Source organism: Melitaea cinxia, chromosome 14 (assembly GCF_905220565.1).
Source record: "Melitaea cinxia chromosome 14, ilMelCinx1.1, whole genome shotgun sequence".
Lineage (NCBI taxonomy): Eukaryota > Metazoa > Arthropoda > Insecta > Lepidoptera > Nymphalidae > Melitaea > Melitaea cinxia.
In genome coordinates, this window is record NC_059407.1 from 9945050 (window position 1) to 9960816 (window position 15767).

Here is a 15767-nt window from a genome sequence, read left to right on the forward strand (position 1 = left end):
ATTATTATTATTATTATTATTATTATTATTATTATTACTTTTTCGTTTGCAACAACTGATCAGGACGCAGACGTCGTACCCGTCGACGAAGATCCGAGCGTAGGGAAATCACGCGCACGGGTGCGACTGATCAACTAAGTTGGAGATAGTCAGCGAGCTTGTATAAGGTAACCGTGCTAATGAACAGTTGGGCAACTTTTTAATTGTACGTCGATCGGAAGTGAATTTCGATTCTGATACGATCGGTATCCAATTAATTAGTTGGACAACTTAGTTGGAGAAGATGTGCGGGCTTCCTTAAGTCACTATACCTATTAGTATACTCTGCGATTTAGTCGTAACGGCGTTCGGCCAACTTAATTGTATGTGTGCGGGAGCACTAAACGTACGCACACGTACCTACGCAATTTAATTTTTCGGTAGTCGGCCAACTTAATTGTATGTGTGCGGGAGCACTAAGGCATGGAACTTATACTGGGTATAACTTCCTTGCCCTAAGGAGCTTTATTGTCATTATTGTTCATCTTGACGTTACTGCAATAGTTTAGAAATTATATTGAATTTCTCTGTGAAAAGTTAAAAAATATCGTTATTAATATTCTCTTCCTCGCTAATATGCCTTATTCTAATTTCAAATTCATTCTTCTGTAAAAATATTATTTACACCTATTTTATTTTATAAATTAACAAGACATCATAATAACTTATCAGTTCCTAAACGAAAAATGTATAAGAAATGGCGAAATTGAAGATCTTGATACATTTATTTTGTGTTCAATGGTAAAAAATTTGTAGCTAAACAATACTAAATTGACAACCGCACTACATAAAAATAACTATTTTAAAAATACTGAATAATTGTGTTAATATCAATGACACCAGTTGACTATTTTGGAAATCATTGTTGGGATTGTATGTACGATTTTCAATTTACAAATTTATCCTCGTAAGTATAAGTATAGCGGTATTTAATTATTCGAAGTTCGTAATAATAGCATTAAAAGCTCTAGAATATTTTTTGAATACTTTCTGAATTCATGTTCATTCAGAATTATCATGTAGGTCACCATCTCAGGACATGAACTATTTGTGTATTTATTGTTATTAGCATATGTAGAAAAATCTGGAATTGATTATTATAGTAAAAACTAGGTATCTAGAATGTATATTATAGTGTAGTGATAAATGGACTTTTTAAGGTAACAAAAACATGAATAATTGTGGTGTCAGTGGTGGTGTAGGAGGGGCCTATGACGCTAAAATAGCAGGTTTATATGACCTCCTTGACACCCTGGGCTCGGGACATTTCGCTGTCGTTAAATTGGCGAGGCATGTATTCACTGGAGAAAAGGTTGCAGTGAAAGTTATTGATAAGAGTAAACTAGATGACGTCTCAAAGTCACATTTGTTCCAAGAAGTGAGTTCTATTTTAGTTTATTTAATTTATAAAATGACCTCAAGCAGTTAAACACTAACTTTTAGGAATGGTAAATGCAAATTCTACGTAAGTATCTTGGTTTTGCTCAAATAGTGTCATTTCTTATTGATGTAATTTAGTATGGAAACAAACCAATCCTTTCATAATTGTGATAGTTATTGTAAAGCTTTTATCAAATAGTAATGTCATTTACTTGTGTTTTTTGCTAATTTAAATTACGTGTTTTTCTGCCATATTAATATGTTATGAAATGATAAATAAAAAGTTAAGTAGTGAAATATTAACAAGGGTAGTATAAAGATATTGCTGGTAATCAAAAGTGTATAATGGGTATCTCTACTAAAACTGTTTTGTTATATTCTTCTAGGTCCGGTGCATGAAGCTAGTTCAACATCCAAATGTAGTGCGACTTTATGAAGTTATTGACACACAAACAAAACTATATTTAATACTAGAATTAGGTGATGGAGGTGATTTGTATGATTATATTATGAGACATGAATCAGGTCTCTCAGAATCTCTTGCTCGTGATTACTTTCGTCAAATTGTTCGTGCTATTTCATATTGTCACAGGTAATATATATCATTCAAAATAAATACAACCAGTAATTATTATAACACTAGCGGCCCGCTCCAGCTTCGCATGGGTATAAAATATATAGCCTATGTCATTCACTGAAAAAATTATTATATGATATTTATAGGCACGCTCTCGCCGCCCCTGCCGGCCGGAACCACCGCAAATACTACGTCCCGCAATTTTTAAATCTGTAATGTCTTCGAAAATATTAATTTAAATCATATGCTGTAAGAGCCATATAGATCTATATTAAATCAGCAATGTATTTAAGGTATTTAATTAGATTAGGATTAATTCTGTATTGGTTAAAATCGTTCGAAATTATTTATCGTAAAATATATATATCGTAATTAATTATTTGTCGTAAAAAATAAATGACAAAAAAATGTTATTGTGGGATATCCATAAGAGATAGACATATACCATAGCAGAGTACATTATTTTGATAAATCTCGTAGGGTTCAGGCTGCGTTTGCAATGTAAGCGGAAAAAATGTAACTATCGACGATTACGACATCACATTAGAAACTTCAAAAATAACAGTATTTCTCAACTTTTTAAAGGATTTTATAATACATATAAACCTTCCTCTTTAATCACTCTATCTATTTAAAAAAAAACCACATCAAAATCCGTTGCGTAATTTTAAAGATTTAAGCATACATAGGGACATAGGGACAGAGAAAGTGACTTTGTTTTATACTATGTAGTGATATAATGCGTACTTTATGCTATGATGTTTTGTCTTTCATTTACAATTTATCAAATTTTTTATAGTTATATATGTATATGACTATATGTTGGTATATGTATATATATATATGCTGTGTGGCTACGGCACTAAAGAATTTAGCCACCCCCTCTCTTCCCGTGGGTGTCGTAAGAGGCGACTAAGGGATAACAAGGTTCCACAACCACCTTGGAACTTAAGAAGCCGACCGATGGCGGGATAACCATCCAACTGCTGGCTTTGAAATACACAGGCCGAAGACGGGTAGCAGCGTCTTCGGTGCGACAAAGCCAGTACTGCGGTCACCAACTCGCCTGCCCAGCGTGGTGACTATGGGCAAAACACATGAGTTCACGTTATTTTTGGCGTAAACTTGTGGAGGCCTATGTCCAGCAGTGGACTGTATAGGCTGTAATGATGATATCATTTGTAATACTGTTAAAACCTTGTATTAGTGTGCGAAAGTGTAAATAAATAAATAATATTTTAATAATTTTCTTTTCTTTTATAGGTTGCACGTAGTTCACCGTGATTTAAAACCTGAAAATGTGGTGTTTTTTGAAAAATTAGGTGTAGTGAAATTGACTGATTTTGGTTTTAGTAATAAATTTTGTCCAGGACAAAAACTTGAGACCTCTTGTGGGTCACTAGCGTACTCCGCACCTGAAATTTTATTAGGTGATTCATATGATGCACCAGCTGTTGATGTGTGGTCTCTGGGTGTCATTTTGTATATGTTGGTGTGCGGACAAGCTCCTTTTCAAGAAGCAAACGATAGTGAGACTTTGACAATGATAATGGACTGTAAATATATCATGCCACCCCATGTTTCAAACTCATGCAAAAGGTATCTGTGTTGAAGTTTCTTTATTTTACCTAAGTTTGCTTTCAACTTAATTTTATTAAAATTCTTTACAGGCTCATTGGAAGAATGCTTGTTAGAGAACCTGAAAAACGTGCTACGTTATCTGAAATAGCAACTGACCCGTGGGTAACTGCTGGTGAGGGTGTAACAGTTGAAGATTTTGATACTCCATTAGTAGCTAAACAAGATTTATCAGAAGATGATCGTGCTGCCATCTTACAAAGAATGGTGAATGGTGCTATGGGCACCAAGGAACACATTCTAGAAGAATTAGAAAAAAATGAATATAACCATATAACTGCTACTTATTACTTATTAGCAGAAAGAAAACTCAGGTCGAAAAGGTAACATTTGACGTCAACTATAAAAAAAAGACTATTCGTAATCTAATATATAACATTCTTGTCTCACGGTGTTTGTAGTTAAACTCCTCCGAAACGGCTTGACCGATTCTCATGAAATTTAGTGTGCATATCAAGTAGGTCTGAGAATCGAAGAATATATATTTATCATCTCCCTAAATGTTAAGGGTAGCCACCCCAAAATTTTTTTTTAAATTTTAGATAATTTTTTTTATTATGATTTGGCGTTGAAAAATACATACAACACTAAATTTTCACCCTTCTACCACCAACCCCTATTTTTAAATAGCGTTTAGCGACAAGACAACGTTTGCCGAGTCAGCTAGTCTATCTATATTCATAGTTTATTCGTAATTTGTATATACTATTCATAATAGTTATAAAATGATTATTGGTTTTAGACTATTGTAAGTTTCAGTATTATAATGAACTAATTTAAATTTGCATTAAGTATACAATAATCAATTCCTATGTATATTCTATTTTTTTGGAACAGTCTTATTTAGTAAACAAATATGGCGTATTTTCGACCAATCACAATAGAGTAATACTGTAAGTATAGTAAAGTGACACAAAGAGCAAATGAATGAACAATATTAATAAGCCATAGACGAAAGTAAAATTTATCTTATGTTCAAATATTTAACGAGACCATATTGCTAAAATTATTTCAAAACCTGATAATATATTGAATATTTTTGCTAAGAATTAGTAGGTACAGAATTATGAAAAAAAAACAGAAATTAATCGAGCTTCGTTATAAAAGACAACAAATTTATATTTCGTTTCTATAAAATGAGCGGTAAAAAAAGCGTCACAAATAAAAAATTTTTTAAAACACTAGGGTGGTCTGTACTTAAAAAAAAGTTTAAAATTTGTTACATTATTTGTATTTATTATGACTAAGAAATCTTGCACCGGCTGCACACTCTCTAGCATTTAAACAATAGCATTATTAACATTGTTTTTCACAAAGCTCTCATTGGGTAATCCTAAGTCTCATTGCTGCGTGGTTACGGCATCACTACATAGTATAAAACAAAGTCGCTTTCTCTGTCCCTGCACATGTATGTATGCTTAAATCTTTAAAACTATGCAACGGATTTTGATGCGGTTCTTTTTAATAGATAGATTGATTCAAGAGGAAGGTTTATATGTATAATAACATCTATCAAATAGTGGAGAAATACTGTTATTTTTGAGTTTTTTAATGTTATGTCGTAAATAATAATTTTTTTCCGCTTACATTGCAAACGCAGCCTGAACACTACGAGATTTATCAAAATAATGTACTAAGTATTGTACACATTGAAAAGGTCTACAGAAAACTCCGCGATGGTATATACCTATCTCTTATGGATATCCCAGAATAACATTTTTTTGTCATTTACTTTTTACGACAAATAATGGCTAATTTTCGAATCGATTTTAACCAATACAGCATTAATCCTTATCCAATTAAATACCTAAAATATATTTTATATTTAATATAGATCTATATGGCCCTTTACAGCATATGATTTAAATGAATATTTTCGAAGATATTACAGATTTAAAAAATCGCGGTACGTAGCGTTTGCGGCGGTTCCGGCCGGCTTTTACTCTAAGTTAACGCGTGCGGGCCATGGGCAGTAATGAATAAATCAAAACTACTGGATCGATTTAAATCATTTTTTCAGTGAATGACACAGGCTATAATTATATTTTATACCCTTGCGAAGCCTGAGCGGGTCGCTAGTTAAGAATATAGCCACCCTCTCTCTTCCCGTGGGTGTCGTAAGAGGCGACTAAGGGATAACACAGTTCCACTACCACCTTGGAACTTAAAAAGCCGACCGATGGCGGGATAACCATCCAACTGCTTTGAAATACACAGATCGAAGAAGGGCAGCAGCGTCTTCGGTGCGACAAAGCCAGCCCTGCGGTCACCAACCCGCCTGCCCAGCGTGGTGACTATGGGCAAAAAACATTAGTTCATTGCATTTTTGGCGCGAAATTGTGGAGGCCTTTGTGCAGCAGTGGACTGTAATAGACTGAAATGATCAAGTCTCATCCTAAAGTCCCACAAAATTTTCCTGTAAACTACAGTAAACTTTTATGCCAGTGCTATGTACTACTTTTATATTATATGGGATAGCGTTAAAAATGTTCAGGGTGAAATTGATATTCAGAAATATTCATAAAACCTTTACAATAAACACTTTACTATAAAAGATTGACATTTGTAATGTGATGATTTAAATAAACAGGAAAAAAACCAATATATAAAACATAACAAATCGCTTTACAGTAACATTGTTTTATAACTCATTAACAAATTATGATTCGTTTTCCGCCTATTTTATCGCTGATGCTGTTCTTTCACTTATACTCATTTACCTCTATAAATATTATGACCATATCTCTGTTTGCCTTATTATTATTCTTCTTGAAATGGCTCCCTTGTGGATTTGCCAATGTCAGAGTATTTAAACTTTGCTTTATTTGGAGTTATAGTGAGAGTACAAGTTCGAGTCCAATTCCCGCACAAGTTTGCGTGAAAGAAAAGTTAACTTGCCTAAGACAAAAACACAAAGATATATAAAAATACAATAGTAAATATATACTTGAAATAGTTAACTTTTGTTAGATATCTTCATCCCGTTATAGTTTTATATTGTTAGTTTCAATGAAAGTGCATAAAGAAGTTATAAACGGGGAGAAAACCCCATTTGCCTTGTAAAAAAAGATATTGAAATGTCATATTCAAAAATATTAATTATCTGTACTCTAGAAATTCGTATTTTAATAGTTTTTATGTTTAAAATGATAAATTGATATTTCTTGTTAGTGAAATAAATAGTAAATGGAGTTGCGGAAAAAACGAGAATTACGTATTGACAGGGATTTGTTTACTAAATAAGACAGTTCCAAAAAAATTTAAATTTTATTTTTATTTTAAATATTTTTATTTCCGTATTTACACAACATATAACATATAAGTAACAAGTGACAAAAAAGGAACAATCAGTTTCTAGGTTTAATTTGAAAGCAATTACTATTTTGATCTCTACTTCTCCTAGCTAGGTAGCTGAGCTATCTGTATTAAGGAGAAGAGATTTGCCTCCCAAGAATTCTACAATTTTTACTTTTCATTAGTTTGCCACGAGTTGTTCAGAGTTCAAAGTTACATTATAGATTATAAAGTTACATTACATTCTACAAAAGATAACATACATAATTTTTAATATTAAGTAGGTTAAGAGTGAAAATAGACTTTAATGTGTTGTATGTATTGTACAAACCTTTTTTTACATTATTCTATATAAACGTCTGTGAACATTGTCAATTTGTCACTTAATCATTTATCAGCAAATAATTAACCGACTTCCAAAAAAGGAGGAGGTTCTCAATTCGACTGTTTTTTTTTTTTTTTTTTTTTTTTTTTTTTTATGTATGTTACATCAGAACTTTTGACCGGGTAAACCGATTTCGACAAATTTTGTTTTAATCGAAAGGTGGTGTGTGCCAATTGGTCCCATTTAAATTTATTTGAGATCTAACAACTACTTTTCGAGTTATATCTAATAATGCGTTTTTACTTGACGCTTTTTTCGTCGACCTCCGTTGTATTATACCGCATAACTTTCTACTGGATGTACCGATTTTGATAATTCTTTTTTTGTTAGAAAGGGGATATCCCTAGTTTGGTACCATGATAAGGAAACCAGGATCTAATGATGGAATCCCAGAGAAATCGAGGGATACTCTCGAAAATCCGCAATAACTTTTTACTGGGTGTACCGATTTTACAGACACAAATTTTGATAGAGCTAATTAAAGAAATGTTTTTGGAAGGGGTATGGTACCAATAAGACAGTGAATTTAAATGTGTACGACTGAAATCTATAATATATATTATATGTATACTCTATCTTACTTAATTGTATATACCCTGCTGAAAGATCCAAATAAAAAACGATTATTGCATGGGAAGTTATTGTAAACTATTGTGTGTTTGAAACAGGGATCGCAAAATTTTCATACAATTTTTATCCGTTATTATCTAGGCTATCTGGATTCCAGATAGATCTATCTATATATTTGTTTTGAATTTACAGCGGGGTATATAAATGAACTTTAGAGGGAAAGGTTAGGAATTTAAATAAAAAAATCGATGTTATTTATTGTAGAGTTTGTTTTTACTGCATGTTAACTGACAAAAAACACACGAGTTCACGTTATTTTTGGCGTCAACTTCTGGAGGCCTATGTCCAGCAGTGGACTGTATAGGCTGTAATGATGATAATGATGAACTGACAAAAAATGTGTAGCATATTGACTGTTATAACCTGCTACTTATGAACAAGTGGGCTCAGTAAAACTAGCTATCCACTTTTAGTTTTAAATCAAGCCTCTGGAGATACTTAATTTCATAAACAAAATCTGATTAAAAAATTGTTTACTAACTACAAACGGATATCAACATTTTTAAAATTTTAAATAAATTTTTGATTACTTTCATTTTATTAGTAAATATTAAATTCCTTATTAACAAAAAAACGAACCGTCTATAATGTAGTTTAATCATTCGAAACTGATAAATGGCTGGCCATACAGTTTTTTTTTTTTTTTTTTTGTTTTGATAATGAATTAAATTTTTTAAATAGTACCTAGAGTTTTTTCCTATTGGTTAACACTAGGAACATTAATTTATTAATCGTGATTATCGATATGTCGATAGGTACGTAATATGTACCAAGACTGTATGATTTACTGTGCACTAAATATTGTGAAATACCTAAGTTTGAAATGTATCTAATGTTAGATATAGTAATTTTTAATCAATGTAGATATTTTTATGACTTTCGTGTTAAGTGCGTTTAATTCACCTTATGACGAATTCCATTTTATTTTATTTCATTGGGGTAGTGCCTCTCCACCTTACAGAAGATCACAACTAAATAATAGTGCTCTCATGTTTTGTGCAAGTGTCGTGTTCCTGTGGTGGGTAAGGTAGCCAGAGGTCCTCGGTAGGGTCGATGCTAGGGTCGGCAGGGCGTTTACGGGCTACGGTAATCGCTCGCCATGAGGTGAGTCGACGCTTGCTCGCCGCCCTAGCCGTGTAAACAAACAAATGTTGGCTGTGGCCAGGCAAGAGGCGCGGCCGAGCGCGCGGCGGCCCGAGGCGCTGGGCGTGTCGCGCTCGTCGCGCAGCTCGCTGGCGCCGCCGCAGCTGGCCGCCGCGCCGCGCACGCCGCAGGACGTCCCGCCGGTAACTGCCAACACCTTGAATCACTAATAATAATAATAATTAGTCTCAAACTACTAGAATTCAACCAAACTCTTTACATCACCTTACAAAAAGCCGCCATTTTAAATACATGCCGAATCCTAAGAAAGTTCTTGCAAATTGACGAACACGAAATCCCACACAACACGTAATTTTAACACACCACACACTGCATTTACTTGGTATTGACCCGTAAATGTAGACAAACCAGCCAAAGGCTGAGAAAAAAAATACAGAAAATAATAATAATAATAATACACTTTATTGTACACCAAAAACAGAAATGATACATATCAAAGAAAGAAAAAATATTGACAATATATTCATTAGGTACAAAGGGCGGCCTTATCGCTTAAAAGCGATCTCTTCCAGGCAACCTTAGGGCAAAGGAAATGGTCTAGCGTCAGCATAGGTGTACAAGTTACAACAAATTTATTATAAATATTCAAATAATTAAACATTACACTACAGAACATCAAGCCTAGAAATCACCACCAAGTCTGTAGCGCTAGCGTGTTATTTTACCGTTTGTGACCCCGCTACTTTTGGTATATCTTTCTATTCTTCTTCTTTCATTCCATCTATTCTTTATTATTTATTTTATACTTCATCGTGTACCCAATTAATACGCAACAAACGAAGCTTTAAGATAGGTACAGATTATTATATTTCACACACACACACACAAGCACGCACGCACTCACAAACACATTCTTGATCACATTCACTCACTTATAAAGCGCAGTTTAATTACTAACAAAATTCTGTTTTTTATAAAATCGTGTCATATTGTTACCGTTTTATGAAATTTTAGTTAAAGACTTGGGAAGTTGCGAGTCATTCCCACAACAAGTATCTACGATAACTTATTGGGAAGACTCATTATATTCTAAACAGATTTCATGAATAAAGATATTATTATTATTATTATTATTATGAAATACAATGGGCTGACTTATGGCTAATTAGTAGATTTTATAAAAAGATCACACGTCATACGTAGAAACGCGTTATCATAAAACTGTATAATAAAATGGTAGGAAAGTCAAAACTGTACATTGAATATTTTTTTAAAAGAATACTTGGGGTGTGATCTACAATCGATACCGAAGCCAAAAATATAGTTTTTAGAATTTTTGTCTGTTTGTCTGTATGTATGTCCGGGATAAACTCAAAAAGTACCGCATGGATTTACTTCAAATTTGGCATGAATATTATTAAGAAGTCGGGTCAACATATAGGCTACAAATTGTCACGCTATCATCACCTACGGGGAACGAGCAGTGAAGCTTTATTTCTTCAACGCATTCTGTAACAAGGTGTAACTAACGACGCATATTTGATTGTTGTTATTATGTTAATAACCATGCTATAAGCTAGCTTCATACTAGAAATAAAGACATTCTGTAGTATACTTAGTATCAGCATTGCGCCCTTGCGAAGCCAGGGCGGGTCACTAGTTAGTGAATAAAATTGTTAATTTTATTTGGAAAATAATTTGGGGCGGGAGGAGGGTTCCACTTGCCCGAAGGCCTTTAGACTTCTAAATCCGCAGCTGAGACTGTGTCGCGTCCGTAGCGCTCGCGCAAGTGCAGCATAGTGCGCGAGGAGGAGGACGACGAGGAGGGCGCCGGCGCGGCGGCGGGCGCCCGCGCGGCGGACGCGCGCCGCGGCTCGCGCTCCGAGGGCCGCCTGCACCTCGCGCGCCCCGCGCAGCTCGCCGACAATCTCGTCAAGGTCAGTGCCACGTGCCGTTTTATACCACTATGACTATGACATCGCTGCTAAATAGTACTGCTTTCAAGCAGTGTCGTGTTCCTGTGGTGACTAAGGTGACCTGAGCTCCTGTACGGATTGGGGGTAGAGTCAACAACGCGTTTGCGATGCTTGCAGTGTGTTTTTTTATTTTTACATATATCCTAGTCGTATATAATTATAATATACAACTAGTTCGGCAAACAAGCGTGCGGCTCACCTGGTGAGCCTATAGACGCCTGCAAAACCAAAAGCTTTGCAAGCGTATTGTTGACCCTACCCCCAAAACCGCCAGGAGCTTTGGTCACTTTACTAACCACAGGAACACAACACTACTTGAGACCAGTGTAATTTAGATGTGATCTTACCGGCGCAAGTGATAGTTACCTTCTAAATTGGAACGTTCCTGTATATATGAGTACGAGTATTTTGTTTTTGAGCGTAAGCTGACATAAGTGTGACTACATAAGTGTGATTCGATGATCTTAAGAACCCGTGCACATCACGTTTTTAAAACACGCTGTCGATGTGCATTTTAGACATGCACATAGCAGTTTGCTTGCATACAGCACATTGCTCTGTGTACTGCCCTATACTTTAATGTTAACTTCGTGTCAGTGTCGCTACAAACGCGCTTCTACTTGATATTTACAATTACAATTTAGTCAGACAGTTAAATAATAAAGTTCCTTATCGGTGTATAGTCTCATTAAGTAGTACCGTTAAGGTACTTAAAATAATACATTAATAAAATAGTAAATAATAATCGAGTTTATTAATCGAGTGTTTTTTGCACTTTCTATAATGGATTAAATTGAACTATTTGTACAGTAAAACGTACACATCGATATAACATCCAGAGTCATCAATAAAAACTTATGACAGGTGAACCTCGACGAAGACGCTCACATAGCGCCCGCGGCCGCGGAGCCGCCGGCGACGGTGCCGCGCGCCCCGCCCGCGCCCGCGCCCGCGCGCCGCCAGCGCCTGGAGTGCCGGCGGCGGCGCGCGCGCGCCGGCTCGTGCTCGTCGTCCGACCTGTCCGACGATGACTCCGAGAAGAAGAAGCGCGCCGGCGAGCAGGCGGCGGCGCCGGTGGAGCGCGCGCGCCGCGACTCGCACGACGACTCCAGCGACAGCCAGGAGCGGGCCGCGCGCCGCCCCGCGCCGCGCCCGCCGCCGTCCGCGCCCGCCCACGGTAGTGTGTCGCCGCCTCATTGGCACCGTCGATTACCGCCGAATTGATTCATTGCTCGATTCGGCCTCTCACATCCCACTGCGGCGCATAGGTCTCTTTTTCCGTGCGGGAGAAGGTTGAAATCTTAATCCACCACACTGCTCCACTGCGGGTTGTCGGATATTTTCTACTACGAGTGACAACCTAACCTACTAGGTGAGTGTGATAAAAACCGGGACCGACAACTTAACGTGTTCTCCGAGACACTGTGAGAAAACCCACAAGGACACCCAGACAGGAAAAAAATATTTGTACAAAAATATTCGTCCCGAGAGCCGAGGGCTATATTAGAATTAATGCCGATACGTTATAATTCAATCAATCGGAGAATAATTTCTTAATAAGCCGAACTAAAACAAGAAATTGCAATTTAATAGAAATATAACAATGGTGATTTGGAGTAGTATCTCGTAACAAAACTCTTCGAACAAAAAGACGGACAATGTTTCCTATATATGGGCTCAAGATTTTCCTCAAAAAAAGCACAATATTTTTAGAAATCAAATCCGATATTACTAAAACAATTCTAAATTGTGTGATCTAACCGTAAAAAATAGGATCTGAAATCTTTTGCTTTCGATCGATGGAGGAGTTTGCGAACACCTTTACTTTTTTTTCGCGGGGAAATGCTTTTACGCGAGTGTGACATAGCCAGCCCTGCGGTCACCAACCCGCCTGCCCAGCGTGGTGACTATGGGCAACACACATGAGTTCATGCTATTTTTGGCGCGAACTTGTGGAGGCCTATGTCCTGCAGTGGACTGTGATAGGCTGAAATGATGAATGATGAATACAAATGTAAATGTATTTATTTTGTTTATAAATACTTTATTGCACTGTACATTAAAGAATTGTACTTGTAATATATATATATATATATATATATATATATATATATATACTATACAAATATATACATACATAAATAGATACAAACAAACATACGTCGTATATAAAGACATAATACTTAATAAGCTGACGACAACAATCAGAACACAATTACAGTGTTTATTGAGTTCACTAAATTAGGTTAAATTTTGGCTAAGAAGAACCCCTTAATTTCTCTTAAATGAGTCACGTGAAGTGATAGTGTGTAATAATAATAGCGTATTTTATGTTTGTATTAACTTTACCCATTTCACACGAAGGTGGCAGCTCGTCCGGCGGCAGTAGCGGCGGCGGCGGCGGCGGGGCGGGCGGCGGCGGCGCGGCGGGGGACGCGCGCGGGGGGAGCGCGGGCGGGCGCCGCCGCCGCGCCGCGCGCAAGGAGAGCCGCCTGAGGGAGTCGCGCTCGCTCAACCGCATCGCTGAGGTACGCGCGCTACTTATTACCAGCCACGGCATCGATGTAAACGGTTCATTTAAAGTTTTAATATTTAATTATTATTAATATATCAAATACAAATAGTAAATAACACGAAACATACAAACCTACTGAATAACATAGAAATTTATTGAGTAACAACGCCGCTTGCGATGCTGCCGGTGTTGCAAGCGTCTATGGCTACGGTAACCGCTCACCATCGGATGGGCCGGTACGCTCGTTTGCCACCCCGGTAGTATAAACAAAGCTCGAGAGCGGGAAGGTTCGCAGTAGTGTGACGGTGCCGCCCGCAGGTGGAGGAGGCGCAGGCGGCGCGCTGGGCGGGCGCGGGCGGGCTGGTGGCGCTGTGCGGCCGCCCGCTGCTGCGCCTGCTGGCCGCCGCGCGCCCCGCGCCCTCCGCGCGCCGCCTGCACGGCTTGTGCTGAGCGCGCCCGAGCCGAGCCGAGCGCGCCCGAGCCGAGCCGAGCGCAGCCGGCCGCTGCCGGGCGACCCGGGACTGCGGGCTCTTACTGTGACGTTCGAGTGACGTCTTCTATGTGATGAAACTTATAAATGTGTATGTAAATGTCCTAAGTGTAGTAGTCGAGAATGTCTATTGTCTGCCGACTTCTCTTTCCTAATTCACGAAAAGTTGCCCCTCGAAACGCCAAATAATCGTACTAATAGTTTTTTTTTTTAAAAAGTTTTTCTAAGTCTGTCTACTTACTAAAAAATCGCTGAAGCTTCGTATTATGATTGATGTAGTTGTGGATTTCTTGACGTGCACGGGGCCATTCTATCCTCGACTTGTTTTATCACGAAGAGTAAAAGGCATTTATAACGTTTATTAATAAATATTTAGGTCAACAGGGTTTCTACAATTCGGTTTATAGAAACTACTAATTTTTTTACGACATTCAAGAAGTCATGGTACGATGAAGTAATGAAGAACTGAATTTTTTTAAATAATTTTGCACGAAACTAAGATTAATATAAGAAAACTAGCAACATATATGCAAATTTCAGGCTCCATTAGATATAAAATCCAATATGTATCTCGAATGCAATTTATTTTGCTTTAATCAAGATCACTAATTCTTATATCCTTAATAAATTTGTTTTGATCGTAAATCTTTTAATTTAATTTTTTATAATTAGTTAGAGTATTGCAAGCTTTTTTAACCGTCAAATAAAATCTACGCAGTGCCTTATTCGACGAGTACGTAGTACGTTTTCCTTCAAGTCCTGTTAGAGTAGTTATACGAGGAACTTTTGCAACTTTAAAATTAAAAGTAATTACTTCAAATTTAAGAGATTTGTAGAGCTTGTAAAGTATGTTATAACAAAAATACAGCGTAAAGAAACTAATTTCATTTTAACAAATTCTTTTCATTTCATTAAGTTTAAACTATAAATATAGTCATCGAAACAGATATTGTAACTCAAAAAATTACTATATATTTTGTATTTAACTCAATCACAATGAACTTCACCAAAGCGCCATTTAAACTTGAAATACAAACAAATTGGTCTAAGATTCGAACCTAAATCGATCTTCACCGAGTTGACTATTTTATTAATTACATTTGTATTAAAATGCATTCATATTAACGATATTACCCTAAGATAACTTGTCACATTATTTATTTTTACTTCTTGTTGGTTTTTATCTTTTCTTTTTAGACTTTCGTGTCTACAAAATATCATTTATTACCATCAACTCAAACATAGTCATAAAATAAAATAAAAATAAAAATAAAATAGTCCAAACTTTTATTTCGTGGATATTATACATACATTTTGTAAAGTTAACAACACAACCCAAAAGTCGATGAGCTTATTCGTCTGAACGAGCAACAGAAATATATTTTCAAGGCATTTCTATATAAATCTAAAAACATTATAAACCCACATTCACACTTAAAACGCTAACCAATACAAAAATTTCCATTTAGGCATTCGTTTTTTTTTGGCTAAACTTTTGCCTTTTATTATATTTTCGTTAGATGTCATAAATTTTGTGACACCATCTACAATTTTACTCATAATCTATTGTTTGCATTTGCATTATAAAATCTGCACAAGCACTAAATGAATATTGGGTAATTATGTACAATCCCGGCGAGAAATTTATGGGGTTGGGAGGAAAGGGGGGGGGGGGGGGGTTAGTGTGGGTTTTTCACCCCCCCGACAACTGTTTTCGTGTAAACCCCGTTGTTACAGAG

General features: G+C 36.4%; 1 protein-coding gene across 1 annotated transcript; it reads left to right on the top strand.

Moving 5' to 3' along the window:
- Positions 1-1210: 1210 nt before the first annotated feature.
- LOC123659389 (SNF-related serine/threonine-protein kinase) lies at positions 1211-13988 on the top strand. Its single transcript, XM_045594604.1, has 9 exons — positions 1211-1417; positions 1806-2011; positions 3260-3595; positions 3667-3957; positions 9109-9229; positions 10826-10984; positions 11888-12200; positions 13388-13551; positions 13857-13988. The coding sequence occupies exons 1-9, from the start codon at positions 1211-1213 to the stop codon at positions 13986-13988; spliced, it is 1929 nt and encodes a 642-aa protein (XP_045450560.1).
- The last annotated feature ends 1779 nt before the right edge of the window (positions 13989-15767 follow it).